This window comes from Cimex lectularius, unplaced genomic scaffold (genome assembly GCF_000648675.2).
Source record: "Cimex lectularius strain Harlan isolate CLEC.00 unplaced genomic scaffold, Clec_2.1 scaffold25, whole genome shotgun sequence".
In the NCBI taxonomy this organism is placed as follows: domain Eukaryota; kingdom Metazoa; phylum Arthropoda; class Insecta; order Hemiptera; family Cimicidae; genus Cimex; species Cimex lectularius.
In genome coordinates, this window is record NW_019392633.1 from 1,855,248 (window position 1) to 1,877,720 (window position 22,473).

A 22,473-nucleotide genomic window follows, 5' to 3' on the forward strand; every position below is an offset into this window, starting at 1 on the left:
TGTAGTTTTTAGACCAATTTTATGGAACTTAAGAATAAATCTAACTCCACGAAATCATATTTTTGGTTTATTAAATCTAACTACTGTAAGATTAGATTTAACTATTTCTTCTGGAAGTGAACCGGTAGTTTTGTCGTTCCGACCATTCTAATCCACCTAGCCGGGGGCGTCAGTGGCCGCAACAGTTTAGGCGTTGACACGGCGCTCATCTCTGTAAAGATCCCAGGTTCGAATCTAGCGGCCCTGCATTCGAACCCAACATACTTACAAATGTTTTTTTTTTTTTTTTCAAAAACACCGGCATCCTGAGGGTTTTCTTCTGCTGCTGCGAACCCTCGTGTAAAAAAATCCATCTAATCTCTGTTTTTGGTTTGTCAGACGCATTTCGGTATTTTGCCATTTTCAGTAGTCGGCTTGTGCACTATTTTACTTAGTCTTAACAGGTTGTTATTTCTAAATAAAGTACAATATTCTACAACAAAATTTCACTCGACTCGAGAATTAACAACTGTTATATATAATAAATTATAAATGCAGGTCATTACCTCTCGTACCGCCACATTAGAATTAAAATAATTTAAAAAAAACACTGCTATTAAATGAGTCTTTGTTTTATTTTCCTATTTGAAAAACTTCTTAATTTTTCCCTGTACATTATCGCCTAACACATCTTCACAGAAGTTTTCCACATCTTGAGATGTATTTATTCATTTGGTCCTTTAATGATTATATTATCTCTTCTAATGTGACATTCTAGGTCTAGCCTCCTGCTATTTTGTAGGTTCTTCTTCCTTACTTTTTCTATATCTGATTTTAATGCTTTATTTTCTTCTTTTAATAACTTAGTTTGGCATTTAAGTCATCAATGTCTTCCTTTTTTGCCTGGTACAATAAATTAATCCTAGTTAAGCACGTACTTCGTGAACATTATTACGTGAAAATTAGTTATTTCGATTAAATTGTACTTGATTCGGGATTATCGTACATAAACACCACAGATCTAATATTTGCTATAATGAAATTAACGATTAAATAGTAATATAATAAATAATGAGATAATTGTAGAAATACTGTATCTTACAGTCATTAAAAAAAAAAAATGAATATAATCTCTACTAGTTATTCCTACGGCTGAAAGATGAAAGAATTGCTTGAAATGTTTATATAGATCCTGGGCAAATTTATTTTCCTACTTTAGCTTAATACACCATAAATGCAACAAAAAAGTTAAAACGTATGAACCGTGGTCCGATTCCCAATTCTTTTGTAGATTTTTCAACTATACGATTTTTGTCATAAATCTATTCGTAGCTTTCGAACTTTTCATTTCTGCAAAATTCCAAGAAGATGAGCAGATTATGTATAATGGTCGGAAACGACCAACAAATTTAATGTTGTAGATTTCTGTGTTAATTGTCCTAATTGGATTCTGTGTTTCAGAGTTCGGACAGAAAAAAGTAACTAAATACTATATCTTATTGCATAATGTATTAAAGAAGTCATAGCTTCTAAACGACACGTTATGTTTATCAGGTCAGAAGAGGAATAACGCATGCGATTCGGCAGATTGCTGAATTAACATTTATTAAAGTGCAATCTTAAAATCTCGGTAATCGACTTGATAATGCTCTCTCTCTCAATCGCTCGCACGCACACGCACACATTCTCACTCCCTGTCTACAAATACAATATGTCTTACATATCATTGGCAATCTTTCTTACAGAGCACTGTGCTTATTAGCTCGCACTTTACTCAGGGCTTGTCAAATACTCGAAAATCAAAGAAACTAACAATAAGTATATGTACTTTAAATTTCCCGACGGGGCGGGGGGGATTAAGCAGAGTCAAGTTTGACGTTGCTAGAAAGTTGTGAAATTAATATACCAAATAAGCGCAATAAAATTGTTTAGTGGCCAACAAAAAGCTGAGGTCATCACCGGCCCTTGCGTATTTTTACTCCTTTTTCCGGTCTTTCAAGCGTATTTTTCAGACTGCCATTTGAGCGTCTCGATCAGTTACTGAATCTTGACTTTTCTATGACAACTATAGAAAAAACATAATACATACACTGCAAGCATAGACGTCTGGTCATATTCAATCCCCCACAGTACTCGATATTCCTCGGGGTGGGGTTGGACCCACTCAATTCTCGCTAATAACTTACGTTTACTCACCAGAGATTTCAATAAAACTAAATAAAAATTGACTGATATTTTAGCAACACGATTCGGGTGAATTAGAGTACTACTAAAATCAATACACATATGGTTTTGTGTTTGCAATATTGAACTTTACGAATATATATTAATGCAATGTTTTATAAAATCCTGATAGAAACATAGAAAGCTGATCACATTCACTTCCCCAGAGTATCCGATATTCCTCGAGGCTGGATTGAACGATCCCTTCCTTTCTCGCTAATAAATTACTATTCGGAAATCGTGAGATGCGGTCTAGTGTGATGTAGGTTTCAGAAAAACATTTTCTTTATTGAGATCATCTTCAGGGCCTGGGATTTATAAACATTGTTTAAATTTAACAAATACATGTAGGATGTGGAAAAAAGTGAAATTATACAATGAAAAAAAAATTCAATCAAAGAATTTCTACTCACGCAGAAAACAAACATTTTGAGTGAGTAAAAATACTTTGATTGAATATAAAAAATATTTTTTTGCATTGCATAAATTCACTTTTTTACCACATCCTGCATGTATTTGTTAAACTTAAACAATATTTGTAAATCCCAGGCTCTGAAGATGATCTCAATAAATATCGAAACGTTGGCACGATAAAGAAAATGTTTTTCTGAAACCTACATCACACCAGACCGCATCTCACGTTTCCGAATAATCATCGACTAACGGTCACTAATCACCACAACTAATAAATTACTTCCATTCCAACAAATTAATATAAACATAAAACCCTAAACAAACATAGATATCTGATCACAACACTTCTCCTGAATACTCGATATTCCTTGGTGTTGGGTTGAATGATACCTTCCTTTCTCGCTAATAAATTACTTTCATTCCAATAAATTGACATAAACCCAAAACCCGATATAATCATACCACTCCAGTCACATTCACTTCACCAGAGAACTCAATATTCCTACGGGCTGGATTGACGTTGAACACACTCATTCTCGCTAATAACTTACTTTTTTAGAAGGGGCGTCGGTTCCCGCAACAGTTTAGGCGTTGACACGGCGCTCATCACTGTAAGTAAGGTAAAGGTCCCAGGTTCGAATCCAGCGGCCCTGCATTCGAACCCGACATACTTACGAATAGGCTAAAAACACTGGCACCCTGAGGGTTGATATAACTTCTGCTGTTGCGAACCCTCGTAAAAAAAAACTTCACTCTCTGAACGTCACCCACTCACCCCAGACTACTCGATATTCCTGGGGGTTTGGTCAAATAAATTAATATATTTATTGGATAGCTTTCTATTTGGTGGTAATGTTTTAGTTTAGTTTAGTGTTTCGAATTCTCTTGTCATAAGCCTCGTATTACAGCAGTTTCGTTCTTAATATCCACAAGTACAAGTATACAATTTTGAATGCTTTTTCTTGTCAACATCGTATTTCTAGACATTCGGTTTTCTTGACCTTGACCTTGCGAATTTTGTAATCATTGACTAGTAACGTTGAATATTTCGTTTATAGTGTACAGTTAGAATATTTGTAAATTCATTGTTTCGTAGCATTAAAATTATCAAAGAGAATTTTTTTTGTTATTTGAAGTAGTTCCGGCAGACAGTTGGAAAACTACGCTGCACAGTTTTATGCATTAATTAAATAATTATGTTCCTTTAAGTAAAAAACAACAACAATTTCTTCTTTAAAATAATTACAGTCCCTTTGAAAATGCCAAATAAATAAAATTTTCACGCCCAAAAAGACATTCCAGGTCCAACATTATTTGAACTGATATTTGGATGGTGGACAAGCCACCATCTGGTGTAATTTGGCGGGTGTCGATAACTTATCTACCCCAGTTTGTGTATCGAAAGATGACCCACCTGGCCAAAGATAACGGTTAAGTGGAAGGGATGATGTGTTGTTTACGGTGCACTCGAACCTCGGTCGCGACACTGCCACGTTCTCTACACCCTTCGTAATCATCACCGACATCATCAACGAAGAATTGTTGACATACTGGATTAATAAAGCTTACCAAGCCTCTGGCTTATCTCTGATATTAATGTCAGCACCCACGACCCGTCGCTCTGTTCTAATGGTCGAATCAATCAAATTTCACCCTCTGGCTGAACCTTAAACCATACGGGAAACGCGATTCTTGGTATTTAGCTTGCTCGTCTCTACGCGAGAGATTCTAACGAGGTTGAATTTGGCTTTATTTAAATTAAAACGAAGACGCATAGACTAGTTAAATATGAGGTTCTTTTAAAAATAAATATTTTATAATTGTATATATGGAATAAATTTTACTTGGAAATAAAAAGCTTGATATGATAAATTGTAGGTTTATTAAATATTGCGAGGAATTTTTGGCATAGAAATAAAATTATGCCATTGATTTTTTTTATATCTTTCAGAAATTTAGAGGCTTTAACTTTTGATAGACAGGTAGTATGTTCTTTCCATGGAACATAGAACAAACATTTTGTGTGGTTCATACCAAGTAAAATGTTTTAAAATATTTTCCCTTGAAAATATATCTCATTTAATAGATAATTAATCCATCACCAATTGATTTTTAGCTTGAAGCAAAGCTAATTAGGTTATGATAGTAACTTACTGCCTTTAATTAATAGGATCGATTGGTTTTATACTGAATAAAATGATTATCTTCAATAATTAAAGCAGGGCGTTTCTTTTTGAGTTATTTAGCGATTAACACCGACTAGAATCAATCACGAAATGGATAATCAAATGTTTCTTTACAAACTATTTAGTTTTTCTAATTGCGCTGCTGGATATTTTCCTTTTCGGGTGTTCCACACTTTTATAGGTTGGTGCATTTTTCGGCGCTCCATAGGAAAAAGACGCACCGACTTAAATGGAATCCGGTGCAATTTTCTTGGTAAACACTCATTTCTAAATTCCATCCAGGAGAAAGTTGCGTGAATAAATCAATATTAAGGAGTTATTCGGTCGTTACAGACCATTTGGGTCTGCTTATCGTCGCTGGGTCGGTATGTTAGACGCGTTTCGGCATCTTCAGAGTGTCTAGAACAAAATTATCGGTAACGACCAAATTACAGATTCATCAGCCCTACCACAAGAAGAAATCTCATAATACGGTGGTTCAAAGTTTTCGCGGCGTGGCTGAAAAATTTAATCAAGACCACCCGGGCGGCCATCTCCTCACCGTAGTTCCATTATGGGAGTGATTAACAACTTCGAATCTTGTGGGACTGTGAAATTAGTTCGTAGAGGAAGTCATAACCAGGGAGAAGAGAGCGAGAACGATCACCTCTCGACTTCTTTCAGCGGGACCCATCCACCACCCCAGGGTCCCCTGGGAGATCCTATTAACTAAATTTTGGTTCTGAAAAACGGGTTTTATGTTTAAAGCCTTCCTCAGGACATACCAGTCAAAAGGTGCGGCTTGAGGAAGGTAAGGGAGTGTTTCTATTTAGCATTTGCTTTTGGTTAAATTGGAATCCTGCTACTATCCCCTTTACAATGAATACAGAGGATTAATTACCTATATACTATACAAATAAATAATTACATAAATACACAATATTCACATATAAGTCAATTATTAATAAATAAATAAATAAGCATCAACATGTATGAATAAACCGTCCTCAAATTTATCCAAATTACAAATTAAGCCGAGTACCCATGCTGGCCGCGTTGAAAGATTTAAATAAGTCGAATCGACTTTTCTCATTTGTGAACTCTTTCAGTCTGGTGGAACCGTCTAAAGTCTAAAATTAAAACAGACCAATTGCAGCATGCTGTACATTTATGGTGTGATGATATGCCAGGACTAATACTGATAAGCTTTCTTTAGATGGTTGAGAACAAATGAACCATGGCATAAATATTTCCATTTTTCCCCCACGTTCGGGCTCATTGACCCAGCAGCTTCAATTGGGCATTCCTCAATCGGAGGCGCCGTAAGCTGGCCGATATATACTAAAGCAATGGGAATGACAAGTAGGGGTGACTCGATAGTTTATTTAAGCACGTGGTGCGTTATTTTCCCTGTGGTGCGTCGAAAAATGAACCACCCTGGTATAATAGTATGTCAATATATTTACAACAAATATTGACATTAACATGAAAAACAAAAGTAACTAAAGTCTTAGATGTCAAAATGGTCGTTAAAGAAGTCCTGACGGTGTAGTTGCAGAAGGTAGTTGTGCCGCTATTTGAGGAATGATGGAATTGGTATGCCTTGAGTTTGTGCTCTAGTACTTTGTAGGATTTTTTGATGACTTCTGCAACCACCAGAATGTACAAATCTTGTGCATGATTTTTTTTTGCGAACATATCACTGATCCTCCTACGATCAGGCGTAGAACATGAAAAAAAATTACAATGCGCAATTCTTTATCAGACTAAGGATTCTTTGTCTTTATAATTGAAGAGTAATACATTCTCTAAACTGGGTAATTTTTATTTTCAATGAGGCTTAAACTTATTGCTGTTATAGTGTACACCTATGATGTATCTCCTTGCATAAAATAGTCATTTTTATTCCTTTATCCTCGCAACAATGTTTTTTTCATTTATGTTTCGTTTATAAGTTGTGATGTACAAACAAACACATTGCAGTCAGCGTGGTTATTTTTTTCGGAATTTGTCAAAGAGCGAGACGAACATGGAGATTATCGTCTCCGGTCATCCTGACGCATGTAATCGAACAGATTTGGGTTGACCATCGTTAATGCTGATCTGGGATGATTTTCCTGTTTTTGATTTTCCTCACATATAAGACCACTCATTAGTCTCACTCCACCTTAATTTAATCGATCGGCCACTACCAGATCAAACAAACCAGCCATTTTGTTATAAATATCACATTACTTGAACATACAATTATATATGTGTAAGGTTGTGCATCCTTTATTGTATAAAATTATAATACAAATATTTGTACATTTAGTTACGATTAATTGCCACTTAAACCTTCATAGAATATTAATATTGTAATTTTATGTGTAATTTCCATTACCATTAGCCAAATCGAGAATTCATCACTTTAGTTCATACCGTGTGGTGATTAGAGACCGTTAGTCGATGATTATTCGGAAATCATGAAATGCGGTCTGGTGGGATGTAGGTTTCAGAAAAACATTTTCTTTATCGTGCCAACGTTTCGATCTTTATTGAGATCATCTTCAGGGCTCAAAGTGTTTTTTGCGTAATTATGCCATTCTTGCGTGTCGTGTTGAGAGTTAGTTCATAACACTAAATTTATGCCAACAAGTATTATTACTATTAATTATTGTTATTAAAATGGTTACTTCTAATTATTTCTTTCGTTATTATCACTACAATCGGTATTTTGATTATCATTATTGTTATCAAGCCATTATTGTTAATATTGTAAGTTACTATAAAACTCCTATCTTCACAATATAGAAATGTTTACTGTAATTAAATACTTGTAAGAATAAATATTGTAAATTACTAAGAGTACACGTACATTACTGTAGTATCCAACCCCCTATGTATTCCACTAAAGGCTAAAACATATGTAATAAATAAATGATTATTCGGAAATCGTGAGATGCGGTCTGGTGGGATGTAGGTTTCAGAAAAACATTTTCTTTATCGTGCCAACGTTTCGATCTTTGTTGAGATCATCTTCAGGGCTCAAAGTGTTTTTTGCGTAATTATGCCATTCTTGCGTGTCGTGTTGAGAGTTAGTTCATAACACTAAATTTATGCCAACAAGTATTATTACTATTGTATATTGTAAATTTCTAAGATTACATGTACATTACTGTAAGAATCCAACCCCCAATGTATTCCATTAAAGGCGGAAACATATGTAATAAATAAATAAACAAATAAGCGAATACCATTGAATTTCATATTAAACTTCTGTTTTGAGACTTGTCTTGAAATGTTTGACGTAATAGTTTATGAGAGCCGGCGAATTAATTTGGCCCTTTCGACGAACAACCTCCGCCAAATTAGAAAGAATTGTATTAATAGCAGTCCGATTTTATATTTACACCGGGGCCCAGGGAGGACGCCGAGCCGGCATGTAAAGTATCCGTGTCTTGTCAACTGTTTACTTCGCATTATTCAATCCGATCTACTTAGACACTCGAGATTTTTCTTCGAGTGCCCTGATAAGATAAAATTACCAACTCTGCAATGAGCAAATTCAAGACGTGAGATGTCAGATCCGTTCGATGCCATCTCCACGTTTATTTGCCCCTTCGTTTTGATCGGTGGTCAGTATGCGTATCGGAAATTAGTAACTTTGAGACGGATAAACCGAAACGAGGTAAGACTTTAAACATAAATTTATCTAAAAACGATTTCAGTATGAAACAGTTGCAACGTACGTGAATTTGAACTTTGTCCACACTTTTTATCGCGTTTCGACATCCTGAAAATTCATTAATATCCGAACTCTAACATCACGATAATTCATCCTGCAACCTGCTTAAAATTGATGATCTCAGTCACGCTACTTTTTACAAAAATCTAAAAATTTAGGTTTGGCCTAACCTAGTGATAACAATAATAATAGTTAATAGTTAAGTTAGTAGTTAAGTAATTTGGTATTCTTCGATCATACTGGTCTTTGCTGTTTATTATTACCGTTTATTGTTATTAAATAATTCATAAAACAACCACTAAATAAGGTGTAATGTCGAAACAATAGAAGATTTATTGTTTCTTTGTAGATCTAAAAGGTGCATTTGATTCAGTGGACCGGAATGGAGAACTTCTTAAATTGAGTAATTTGGGTATTTTCTAGTAAGCTTATTTCGTATCCTTTATTATCTTTTTTTCGGTCACTTTTTCACGGGTATGGGATCAAAAAAGCATCTCGGATTTTTTTAAGATTGTCCGCCTAGCCCAATGTTATTTGCTCTCATTTTGGATGGTCTTCCATCTTAAAAAGTGGAATACGTGCCCGAAGTGTGTAAATCAAAATTTTGTTGTACGCGGACGATATAGTGATATTGGCAGACAGTGTATGGGGTCTGCTGAGAAACTAGTCAAGGCAAGTGTAAAATAATGATATTCAAAAAATGAGGTGGAACACGTTCTTTAGAGAAATGGTTTTTTAAGGAGAAAGGATAGAGACAATAACTGAAGTAAAACTTCCATTGCTTGAAATTTTAAAGAAAAGCTGGTCACATCTGATTTAACAAAATTTAATCATCCTTAAAACGAAGTATGTAAGTCTATCTTATTATGTTACGGATGTCAGAAATGGGACTTTCGACCATTTGTGGCATTGGATAAAGTGCAAAGATATTTTATTAGAAAGTTGTTTACATTGACTGCAAATTACGCACTATATCTGGAAACTGCTGTAGAAATATTTTTCATTTGTATATTAAGACTCCCAATGGAAAGCCGCGAAGGAACTCTTTCTAGGATTACAGCGGCTGAAATAGAAACAACAAAATCTCAGTTTGCTCACTTGCATATGCTTTTCCGGATACACGATCTTGACGTGTACCTGACTTTAGAAAACATATCTCAACCAGGTGCATAGAAAACATATCAACGGCCACCATTGGGACCATTGTCTGGAAAACGCCCGCTTTAGTGAACACTAAAATCACCAAGTGACTTGACTCGATACGTCATATTTTGACTTACAGATATATAACTATAAAGGTCAGCTTGAGCTTCCGCTCGTTTTTTAAAATTCGCTGTCAGGTGTTACTTACATTTGAAGTCAGCATTATGGAACGAGGGAAACTCAGGAATAAAAATAATATTTGTGATTCTCATGGTGTTGAAGAAGTATTTCCTTTCGTGGCTGAATGTTCAATATTGAATGAGATACGCGTTTCGCATTTTGAAGTTGTGTTGTAAAAAGAAAATTTCCTTTAAATATTGAATGGATTAAAAATACTCATATCTTGGTGCGGTAAACCCAGCATAGTTGGAATTATCGGTAATCTTTTACTTATGAATTCCCTTGGATTTTTAGTTAGCATGTGAACATGTCCATTTTATTATATACATTTTTATTTTATTTATTCTTAATTTTTATATCCTATAAAAAATCATATATGATTAAAAAACGAGTAATTTATTTTGGCAACAACCTCTGACAGACGAATTTTCTAACCATCCTGTAATGCTTTTGTCAATTTTTTGGTTGTCAATTATGTACACATTTATTAATAAAAGTACATCTATCAATCAATCTATCCGTCTATCTATCTATAAACACATAGGAAAATGATATTAAAACATTTAATGATATTAAAATGTTATGCCGAAATAATTAGTGATCGCTTTAACATTATAAGTTTATACAATTTACACCACAGGTTTAAAAACGTAAATGTTCAAATTTGTCAACCTTTTAGATTAATTCCATTATATTTAGTGGTCTATTGACTAAATTACTTCTTCCTATTCCATTGACTAAATTAATCTTTTCATGTAAGGTTTTTGGTTGAAATGAAATTCGAATCCCGCTCGTGGCACTAACTTTTTAATTTCAACCAAAAACCTTACATAAAAAGATTTTAAATTAATAATTAATTTTTAAATCCACTAGAATATACATTAACCAAACTTTATGTTAGTAATTTGGTAAAATAAATAGTATTGGGCATTTTGTTTCTGGGTACCTGGACCCGGACTGCAGAGGAACGAATGTGCAGAAGAAGCGGCGAAAGCTGGGACGTGTCGCCCTCCAGACGAAACCATCACGATCCGCCCCGTGATGATGTACGAGGAGTTAAGAACGTTGACAGCGTCAATGGGCCGGATCGTCGGAGAAAATGTTGCGTATCAAGAACAGGGTCTGATGAACGATGGCCTGAAACGCAAAACGTTTTGCTTTTGGGACAAACCTCACGCACGTGTTCTGCTTGTAGAGAAAGATCGCTCAGAGCGTCATACTTGCCCGAGGAGTGGCATTCCTTGTCCCCTTACAGGGAGCGAGTATGCATGGCAATCGTTGTAAATATATAATCCTACTGTGGCTTAGCATGCTGCCATAAAAAATGACACCTCTCAAAATGGATCCTTAATTAATCCAAAACCTGGTGGAACAATACCACAGGCATGAAGCACACGAAGAGATTCATAGAAAGGCCATCCGCAAACGTTGCAAAGCAATTATTGGAAGGTCACCACAACCAAACCAGGATTCTGGTTAGATTCTTGGCATGGCACTGCCAGTTAAGAAAGTACATGCACCGGATAGGAGTACGACGGAAGAAACATTGTGCAGATACTGCCAGGAAGAGGAGGAAACCGGAGAACATTTTTTTGTTTTTGTGAAGGTCTATGTAGGTGCAGAGTCTTGCAACTAGGACAAGAAAAGCCACAAGCAAGATCCTACACTAAGGAGCCGCTGGCAAGCCTACAAGTAGTTGTTACAGTTAAGTTACAACCTGAAGCTGGTCAGTGAGTTATAAAAAGCAGGGGAGCGTAATAGCAACTCAGGTCGAGGTGCAGAAGGCCTTGTGAGTGGATCCATCCTCGGAGCCATTAATATCATTGGAAATAACCAAGTTTTTAAGTTTTCTTAAAAAATCAGTCTTCTGCCTACATACACTTTGTTCATAGTGTATGTGTCTATGTTGCATAAAGTTGGTTGTCTCTGAGCATCAGTAAGAGAGGGCCAATAACGGAATGTCGAGTTCTCTACGGCCCTCACAGTGCATTGGGGACTGATACCATTGTCCATTGTCGGTAGCCCCCATTTAAACAAGAAAAAAAAATATAAAAGTGTAGAACTAGCGACATCATCTCATAAATTATGACATTAGTGAAACTCATAAATTCAATATATTTGCATGTACATATTTTTTATGAGTTGATCGGTTCGAAAGTGTGACTATTGTTACTTCAGTGTTCACTCACACGTGGCATTGTTAATAATGGAATGAACCTCATTACAAACTCTTTTGACGCATATCGTTTGAATAACCTGTATGCGGGTATCGCCCACTCGAACGTTGAACAACACCGGAGAATCATATACAGTTGACACTTTATATTTCCCATCACATTACCTACACGCCTGTACGGAGTAGAAAAAGTAGACTTATTTTTTTACAAGTGTACTTACTTCAATAGAAAATAATTGAAAATAATAATAACTGCGTTGAAAACAGTTTAACCTAGCAAATGACACCAACAATAAGTAGAATTGGTTGGACATGTAAATTATATGTTCAGCGACCCTGTTTCCCTTGAATGTGTATTCTACTGAATACTTCTGGATACTGAACTTTCGACGTTATTTTAACCATCTGGGTCCGCCTAATTTCGTAATAGTTTAAGTATGTAAGAAAAATGAACATTAATAAGAATGGCAATTGCAAAAAGGAGGGAAAAATCAAAAGGTGGAGTTGAGATGGGAGTTAGTGCTCTAGTGGGTCGAAGTCACGATAGCTCAAGTGGTAGAATAGCGGCGTATCAAGCCGAAGGTCGTGGGTTCGAATCCCGCTCGTGACACTGAGTTTTTTATCTCAATTTAAAACCTTAATTAATTGAATGATATTAATTGGTCAAGCGGACCACGAAAAAAGTGAATCTACACAATAACCTTGATATCCTTTTAGTAAAATAGTCCAATTCCAATATCAAAAGTTCCACAGCAAGCTTCGTTCACTATAATTCTTTGACCTCTTCCTTCATCTCAATTAAAAATCCCTGTACCTGTAGGTTGAAACGATATTGGACATATCTCTTGTAAATAGCACGAAAATAGAGAAAAGCTACTCAGTGTCACGAGCGGGATTCGAACCCACGACCTTCGGCTAGATGCGCCGCTGCTCTACCACTTGAGCTATCGTGACTCCGATTCACTCGGTCACCAACCTCTCAACTCAATCCCACCTTTTGAATTTTCCCTCCGTTTTGCCATTTTCCAAATGTCGTGTAATCTATTTGATTCTCGGCGACAAATGAAATGGCCACGGAGAGCTTTAGTGAAGGAATACTTCATTTAAACTTATTAAATTTTCGTTTTTCTAGTTTTCGTGGTCCGCTTGACCAATCAATATCTTTCAATTAATTAAGGTTTTTAGTTGAGATAAAAAGTCAGTGACACGATTTTGGAAAATGGCAAAAAGGAGGTAAAATTCAAAAGGTGGGATTGAGTTGGGAGGTTGGTGTCCGAGTGGTCGAGGTCACGATAGCTCAAGTGGTAGAGCAGCGGCATATCTAGCCGAAGATCGTGGTTCGAATCCCGCTCGACACACTGACTTTTTTATCTCTGCTAAAAATCTTAATGAATTGAAAGATATTGATTGGTCAAGCGGACCACGAAGACTGGTGAATTAATTAGTATGTTTAGTATTGAAAGCTGCTCGTTTAAAACATTTTAAAATCCAACCATCTCTAGAGTAACCAAACGTATCGATATTATCAAATACATTTCATGTAAAACATTATAAAAAAAACTCTCTTGTATGAAATAACTAATTAAAAATTTCATTCATGTAGGATAAAATTAAAGCATGCCGGGTTGTAGAACACAAAGAAAATTTGCACTGCCACTGCACTCTTATGTTATTCCTTTGTGGATCTTTGGTAATGGTATATCAACAGTACGTTTTCCTGATCTAGAAATTGTTCAGCTTGAGACAGGTTAGGAGCGTAATGAATTGTAGATTAGTCAGTTTTTGTATTCTAACGAGATGACCCCTAGTTCACTAAGGCTTTCTTTCAACGGCCCTCATTTGCCCTTCGTCATGTTTTGAATTTCCCTTTTCTACTTCTCTCCCACTTGTTGACTGTCTAGAGATCGTAGATTGTTATTAAAGCACAACTCTGAAAGTTACTGCGATTCCTCATTTTTATCTTACTCAGTTCTGAGAATATTTCCACTTGTCTCCATCGATATTTTTGTTGTGGATTAATTTATTAGGCGTGTAGTTTGGATCGAACTAGTAAATGAAACAACCTGGAATTCGATGTGGAAAAAGATTTGTGTGTTTTTTTAATTAAGGGTTTATTATTGCTACTTTATTTAACGAATGGATGTCTTCTGCAAGCCTCATGACCAAATGATTGTTCATATAGCTTGACTGTCCTATGCTTGGTACCTGACCTGTTTGGACTGTAAATAAATAAATATCAATAATCAATCGCTGATGAATTACTTGCTCGGAGCATCACGTTATAAGAAATAGGCAAATTATGAGTTTTTGCAAAAGTGTACAGCACTAGTTTTTTGAGCGTCATCACAAGGACAACTGTTGCGTTGATTAAAGTTAGCTCCTATTTGTTGAATGTGGAATCAAATAGAAATTTTTTTTTTTAAATTGTATTAATTGACTAACCAGTTTTTAGTTAATCCATTAGGATTACTACTGGTATTGTAGAACAAAATGTGTTGCCCGCATTTCTCTTTCCGTCGGTGGAAAAAAACACCTGGATATCACCATTAATTAACCTATTCCGACGTTTGCTCTTCTCCGACATCCAACGTTTACACTGGATGATTCACTTTTTCTCTGGCTAAATTTAAAAACGCAGATGCATTCAGGAAAAACGTATCGCACTTCATTTAAAAACATTAATTATTTATTGTTCTCTTCTTGGTTGTTTCCTTGTTTTAAGATCTTTTTAGGTGTTTTTTCAGTGCCCCCGAAATCGATATCGATATAATAAAGGGATATTGTGAAATGGTTGTACGTTCAAGAAAAAAACCTAAAAAGACTTTAATTATTGTTCTACTGATGTGGAGAGAGAAAAAAGCAAACCCAATGTTGTTTCAGGTGTTTACCTTTCGTACGTACTTTTGTAACGTTCGTTGACTAGGGACAATAGAACGAGACAGCATTGTCAAATCGTGCTTAATTCCGAACGATTTAAATTAATATTACTTTACGAAATCATTCTCGAATATTCCTTTTTTTTTTCCATTGATGCAGAAGTTCATTTCACATGTTACACATTTTCGCAACAACACGTTTATCAAAAATTATTTTAAATCCCTTGGTATTTCAAATATGCGAGAAAACAGCGTTTCAGACAATTGATGGCCGAAAGCTGTTAACAAAGAACTTAAAAAAAGAGGACTATTTTTAACTATTCAAGAAAAGTTTTTAACTATGTAAGAATTCGTTGTTGAAAGGTTAAGGCTCTAAAAGCATTGAAACTAACAACTGACGGTTGTGTTTGAGGGTCGTGGGAGAGGTGGACAGTTCCTAACCGATACGACTGCCAACGCCGATAGACTCACATGTGAATCATTACAACAATTTGTTAAATTCCCAAATCTCCTTTGACTTATTTATTTCTTTTGTTTTAGTTTTTGCGTCTCTTTTACATTTGTCAGAGGCACGGTTGAAAGATCCGAGGAAATATCCCTGCCCAAGTGGGTTTCAGAGAGTGGTGTGTCATCATCCCTCGGCGATCTTCGTCAGCGGATTCTGCAGTCGTGAAATAAAATACTGAACCCCAGAGGCACAACTGTTGTAGCGGGCTTTATTCTATTGATACAGAGGAAATATTCTATATTTAATTCCGTTTAATGCTGAAATTATTAAGTCTGCGTGATGCTAATGTCAATATTTCTTTATACAACATAGCCTATTAGTTTAAAAAATAAAAACTTCACCGAATAATTCATTTTTTCACCGTGACAGATAATTATGGAACAATTTGACAATTGGTGAACCAATTTTACTGTCTTGAATGTAACAATTTATGCCATGTTTGACTCGGAAAAACACGCTTTTCTTATTGTAAAGACTTGCTTGTCTGTTTGCGAGTCGCTGACCCCATAGTACATGATACAATAGAAACGGCCACACCAACAGGAATTTTATACGTTTCAAATCTTCTGCGAACTTTTGTGAAAATATTTTATTCGAGTTAAAAACTTCACCTCAGTGAACGTGGTGTAAAACAGACGGGGGCCTAGCTCGATAAGCCTCAGGACTGGTATCATCCGGTTGTCATTAACTAAGCGATACCTTAGGCCGAAGATAAGACTCCTTATCGGCTTGTTCGAGGTGTCTCAGCCGAGTCGACTTCCTTAAAACATTTTAGAACTATGGAAGCACATCACAATTATTCGTTCGGTAACGCGGGTCGGGCGGTTTGATAAGAATTGAGGATTGTACAATTTTCGCCATATGTGCGTATGGTATAAGTTATCCACCATAAAATAATTAATTTGTCATAATTTATAAGGAACTTTTTCAAAAGATTGTGTTCCAATTGTAGCTTTTTTGAAAGCACCGGCTCTCCGGGGGTTGATATGTTCTGTGATGTTGCGAAGCCTCGTAACATTGCATAAGATAATTACAAAATTTATTTGTAATTAGCAAATACTTGGACACAACGAATCAAAACCTTCCTCATCTATTTTTAGAAGCAAAACTATCAAATTAAATCATTTCTGATATCGTTTAATTTGGTTGGAACAAAAACTTTTACGTTTTGTAGTCTCATTTTGTAAATAACATACGCCAATGTAAATGTTATATTACTTACATCTATTAACTCCACTCATATTTTTATATTTACATTCACCTCACTCAACAGGCTTACCTTCTAAACAATTCATATTCACCAATATATTAAATGTTCTTTTCAAAAGTCCAAAAGGAACTACGTTTCGAATAATATGACTGACCTCGGCCTTTCTTTTTAACCCGGTGCCCCGTGGCATCATTGTGCGACACTCGTGTGATTCCGTGGCTCACTGATGCATCCTGAATTTAACTCGCACAAACGAAAAATGTTTAGAGAGATTTAGAAGAAAAACGAGAATTTAGCCATAGTATTGATTAAAGAAAGCGTGTTTTTTTTCATTGAAGTTAACTATCACCTCTTCAAAGATCTTTTATCGCGTTTTATTGTTTTAGAAATCGAACACAAAGCTGGCTTTTAACACGTACTTTTTTTTATAACCAACTTTCTATACAGAAACCAAGTTTAGCACTGTATATAGAGGTCTCATTTTTCTTTCATTATTTCAATTGCATACAGGGTGAGTTTAACGTTCCCCCTATATTTTATTGGGGCATTTTTGGAAAAAAACAAACTTTTTATTTTTGCCTAGTTTTTCATGAATCAAAAAGTTTCGTTCTGGCTCTCCACGATACCTGCATATGAATATAAACTTAAATACTTCAAATCGCCTACTCACAGATGCATTTTTGTACGGTTTCTGTCGCTAAATTCAACTGCGCAAACGATATTTAATTTGAAGCAACCGTTCGCAAGTTATTCGCGAAAAACTGTTTCTGAAAAAAAAATCGGAAAAACGATGTTTTCTCCAACTTCTTTACCAATTAATTTATTTATCGTTTAAATTGATACTAAATTAACTGTTTTACATGTTTCAAAACTTGGCGATAATTTTCTCAAATCAAATCAAGAACGCTTTGTTTCGTGTGACATGCCTGAGTCACACCCTTTTCAAAGACGGAATTGGTGAAATACTGAATACCGTTACCTAACTGATTATCATACAGAATGGATCTTTAACTGCACTAAGGTACGTTGAGTTCTTCTGGAAGCTGTGATTCCATTCGGGCCATTTATTGGGGAAAACTTCGTGTTAATGCACGATAATGCTCGAGGTGCCACCCATTACATAGAGGATGTAGGAATTGTCACAGAGAATTTGTAACATGTTCTCCCTTGAATCTTATAGAAAACTTATGGGACATTTTAAAGAGAACGGATAGACGCTACAAGCGTTGAACAGCTTCAAACTGCTCTTGTTGAAGAATGGAATTCTGTTTATCAAGAAGAAATCCGATCGCTTATTTACTCGATGCCGAGGCGTCTTAAGTCCCACCTCGAGACCAGAAGAGGTAATACTCGTTATTAAGAGCAAACCAAGAAATAAATTTGTAGTTAATTTCAATCTATCACTAAACGATTTTCAGGTATTTTGGTGGATTTTCTTTCAAACTGTCACAATTAAATCATTTCTGATTTCGTTTAATTTGGTTGGAACAAAAAAAAATTTCTAATGAACCATGGTCTGATTCTCAACCCTTTCGCAGATATTCAACAACTTTTTTTCTAAACGATTTACGGTTTTCATCAGTCTACTCGTAGCTCCTGAACTATTCATTTTTGGGGAATTCTAAAAAAGAGCATTAAATTTCCTTTAAGGAGACACTCTTCTGGGACTTTAGATTTAATTTTTAATTAAAAAAATTAAATCTTTAAAAAAAACTAAATTCAAAATTTGTAAAAAAATTAAATTTCCAATCTCATTGGAAAAATTCACGGTAGAGCTTGGCAAATTTCATAACAACTTGTTCGTATAAGCTTTCTAGCCGTATACCCGTGTATTTGATTACATCGAACCAAAATGCAGAAATTTTCTGCTACATTGGAAAACGTGGTAAAGATGTGAAAAAGGGAATGAGGTTAATAAAAAAAAAACATACACACAAATGTAAGAAAAATTCAACATAAATATAAAACAAAGCACATAAAAAAGTGACAATGAACGTATTGAACAACCAAATTACCTCGAAATTTCCTATTTTTGTGTGCTTTTGTATGTTTGTCTAGCAACAATATTCGGTTCTCGCCTTGGCCGGCTAATTGTCAGTTTTCTTTTGTCCGCTTCAAAGTGCACGAATAATTCGTGAAGTAGCTGAACTCAAAGCATCATCAATCAACAGTTATTATTTACTGCTATTTATTTTTTAATAATAAACCATTCCTAACGAGTATAGATGTATTAATAATAAATGAAAAACATAGCTTTATTTCGGTTGCCCAACTTAAGTCTTGGAGTTCCTCGATTTGAACCAAAAATTTGAAAGGTTTCTCTTCGGAATTACATAAATTAGATCGAGGTTTTCGATGCGTGGAAACGGATCGAAAGTATACACTTCTATTCACTCCTATTTATTTTTAAATAATAAACTATTCCTAACTAGTATAGGTGTGTTAATGAAAGAACAACATAGCGCTGTTTCTGTTAGTTAAGAATGGAAGAAATGAACATCCTCCATCAAGCTGAACCAATAATTTGGAACGCTTCTCGTCCGAATCACAAAAATCGGATAGAGTTTTTCGATGCCTGGAAACGGATCGAAAGCAAGATGAGGCAACAGTACTCTGTTACTGATTTGTGACTGAGTTTGTACTCACTACACAAAACAGTAACCACAACTTCATTGTTGTCCATCATGTTGAGGACTTGGCGAATATTTGCTATTTCCGCATAAACTTGGCGGTTGTACAAACCCCGCATGTACGGGTATGTCATGTGCATAGGTAGGCACGCTACTTGGCGAATGCCATGCAAGACAAGCATCCAGAGACTTGCCAAATATTAGGCGGCATTCGGCTAATACCTCATGTCGGGAGCCACCTTTGGTGGTACTGGATTTTTTTTAAATGTGTTTAGTAGATATTGTGTTAAATTTTTCTGCTTTAGTTGAACGCTATGTTTATTATCTCTTTTTATGTGTTTTGTTTTTTGTGCCTTTTATTAAGTTAAAAGTTGGTGAATAAATTTTGTCCAGAACAAAAAGTAGAATTACTTTGTTAACGCCACTCCCCCTTTTTCACACCGTCACCAATTTTTTTCTCATTTGGCATAAAATTTGCATTTTGGTTCGATGTAATTAAAGAAAAGGGTTACCGCTAGAAAGCTTATTAAACGAAGAAGTTATAAAATTGGCCAAGCGCTACCGCGAATTTTTCCAACGAAGTTAAACGTTAGTTTAGTTTTTTACAACTTTTGAATTTAGTCGTTTTTGAAAGATTTAATGATTTGTTTACCAAAAATTAAATTGTAAGTTCCGGAAGGGTGTTTTCTTAAGAGGAAATTTAATGCTCTTTTCAATGCTATTTTTTGGACTTTACCAAAAATTACTAGTTCAGCAGTTAAGTAGATTTATGACGGAAACATTGTATAGCTGGAAAAAAATACATAAAATGTTGAATGAAGAACTTTTTTGTCACTCAAGAAGCGTGAAATGCACTGGTAGAGTTTGACGCGAGTAGCCTAACACCTTGTCTAAGCGTTTTAACACTTTTACATTGCTAGATTTTTGTTTTAAATACTTGTACGAAGTAATCAGTAACGCGATGAACGGCACCCTTCGATGGGGGTGGGCTTGCAGAAGGTGGCCGCCTCTTCCCCACCAACGGTGCCTTATGCATACAGTCCCCACTTTTCGTAAACATTTCCAAATGCCGTGTCAGTCCCTGTTTGGCCGCGGTGTCTCGCTGCTCCCTTGTTCGCAACATTTGCAATTCTAAGGTGAAGATATTTTGTATGCTTTTATTCCATCAGATATGAATTTGTCCAAATATTTGGTGCATTATCACAGGTTATATGTAACATTAATCCATTTATGTTTAGTGGTCCTATTGACCATTCTAATTATTTCAATCTTTTTATGTAAGGTCTTGGTTGAGATGAAATATATATTTAATTTTGAACATCTTCAGTTTGCATGAAGCTTTTAGGCCGTATTCCCCGTAAAAAAAAAAACATTTTTTTATTTGTCAATACATTTTTTCTGCAATGCTTTATTTCCAATTAATATATGATGTGACAATCCTGAATAAACGCATATTTTACCGAAGAAATGATTGTAAAATACTTTAGAAAAGATTTGGAGAGGAAATGAGTTCTTAATGTCAACAGAGATTGAAGTATGCCTGAAATAACAGTTTTTGATAAAAAAAAAAGTCTAATTGCACGCAATAAACTGATTTATATTTATTCATTGTAAAATATTTCGAAGAAGCAAAAATTATTTTTTTATAATAGGATTGTAATCGATCATTAATTACACGATTAATTGAAACGATAAATTATTTAACTGAATAATTAATATAAGAGTATAAAAAATACAGTTATTTAGTTGTAATTTCAGTAATGCGTTGAATAATTAATTCTGCCAAGTGTATTATAGTTTAATATTTTATTGCGATTAACGTGATTTTTTAGTTTTGAAATTAGTCATGAATAAATGCCGTTTATCGTGAATAATGGATTATTTCGATATTGTATTATGACTTGCGCTTCCTTCAAGATTAAACACCGGCAATCAGTTGAAATAATTATTACGCATTCTATTTAAAACATTTACAAAATAAACGTTTTTTAGAAATAAACTAAGTATTAGACAGTACCTTTATTAAATTAAAAACATAATTATGTATAAGAATTGTTCAGTTTTGCACACCGTAAAGATCCTTTGGTCATTTGATTCATTTCATCCGTTTACTTTACAAGTAATTAAGGTTTTTAGTTGAGATAAAAAAAATCAGTGTCACGAGCGGGATTCGAACCCACGACCTTCGGCTTTATACGCCGCTATATACATGGAGTAGCAGTGTATATAGCCGAAGGTCGTGGGTTCGAATCCCGCTCGTAACAATGACTTTTTATCTCAACTGAAAATCTCAATTAATGGAAAGGTATTAATTGGTCAAGCGGACCACGAAAATTAGTGAATACTTTACAAGTTTGATTGAATCCAAAAATTATATGAAAAAACTTATGACGTTAAATGATAAAACGAACAGCGCGGGAAAGCGGATTTACAAAGATCGTTTTTGGTCGCTGCCTTTTATAAATTAAAAGAAAAAAAAGATCGTTTTTGGGACAAACTGATTATCTCTCACTGGAGGTTTGTGAGTCTGTGAATTTTGGCTTGATATATGATGCATTTATCGTGTTATTCAAATGCAGTAAAACTGATTAGCAAAAGGTAAATAAATGATTGCTATGTGGTATACTTATGAAATTTCACACACAACTGATGAGGTTTCATCGTCAACTTTTGTTTTTTAATATATGGCAGTTTTATTTCCGTGCGAATCCACGTAGGGTCTGGGTTTTGCGTACAAACCGACAATGGTGGATCTCGCAACCCGACACCGTCGAGATTATACGTTACGAGGAAAACACGTTAGCACAAAAGCTCACCATTCCCGTTCAATGGTCTCTAGATATTATGAATTTCTCTCCTGCAGTTCGAAAAAAGGCAGTATCCCGTAACAAAGAGTTTTACGATTTTGTTGCAACTCGCATAAAGCCGATTTCAAAAGCAGGACGTAAATTCTGCAATATCAATTCACGATTCACTGGCGATTTTTAGTGTTACTTAGCTGTGCACTTTCATATATAAAGTTTTCTATCCGCGCAAGAATCTAAAATGGAAAATTTTATAAATACCCAAGACATGAATTTCGAAAATTTAATTAGTCTTCTTTTCTATTTGATTATAATGCAGTAATTATTTTCTGGACTTCGCCTTGAAAAATAAAATTTGTAATGTTTCATGTGTTAAACGCATACGCCTATTCATGTTATTCTTGTTATGATTTGACGCCAAAGTGGGCCGGTTCGGAA

At 35.1% G+C, this 22,473-nt stretch overlaps 1 protein-coding gene across 3 annotated transcripts in view; it reads left to right on the top strand.

The window, feature by feature from the left end:
- The window catches only part of LOC106668803 (thyroid receptor-interacting protein 11-like), a 46,920-nt gene that overhangs the window by 5,027 nt on the left and 19,420 nt on the right, over positions 1 to 22,473 (top strand). Inside the window, exon 1 of one of the 3 annotated variants that reach the window (XM_014397913.2) lies at positions 8,315 to 8,451. The exons of 1 other annotated variant lie outside the window; for it this stretch is intronic. In XM_014397913.2, the coding sequence (XP_014253399.1) occupies positions 8,341 to 8,451 (111 nt within the window). In that variant the 5' untranslated portion in view covers positions 8,315 to 8,340. Of the gene's footprint in view, positions 1 to 8,314; positions 8,452 to 20,226; positions 20,368 to 22,473 lie in introns of those variants that run through there. One more of the 3 variants, XM_024224971.1, reaches the window with a different exon arrangement.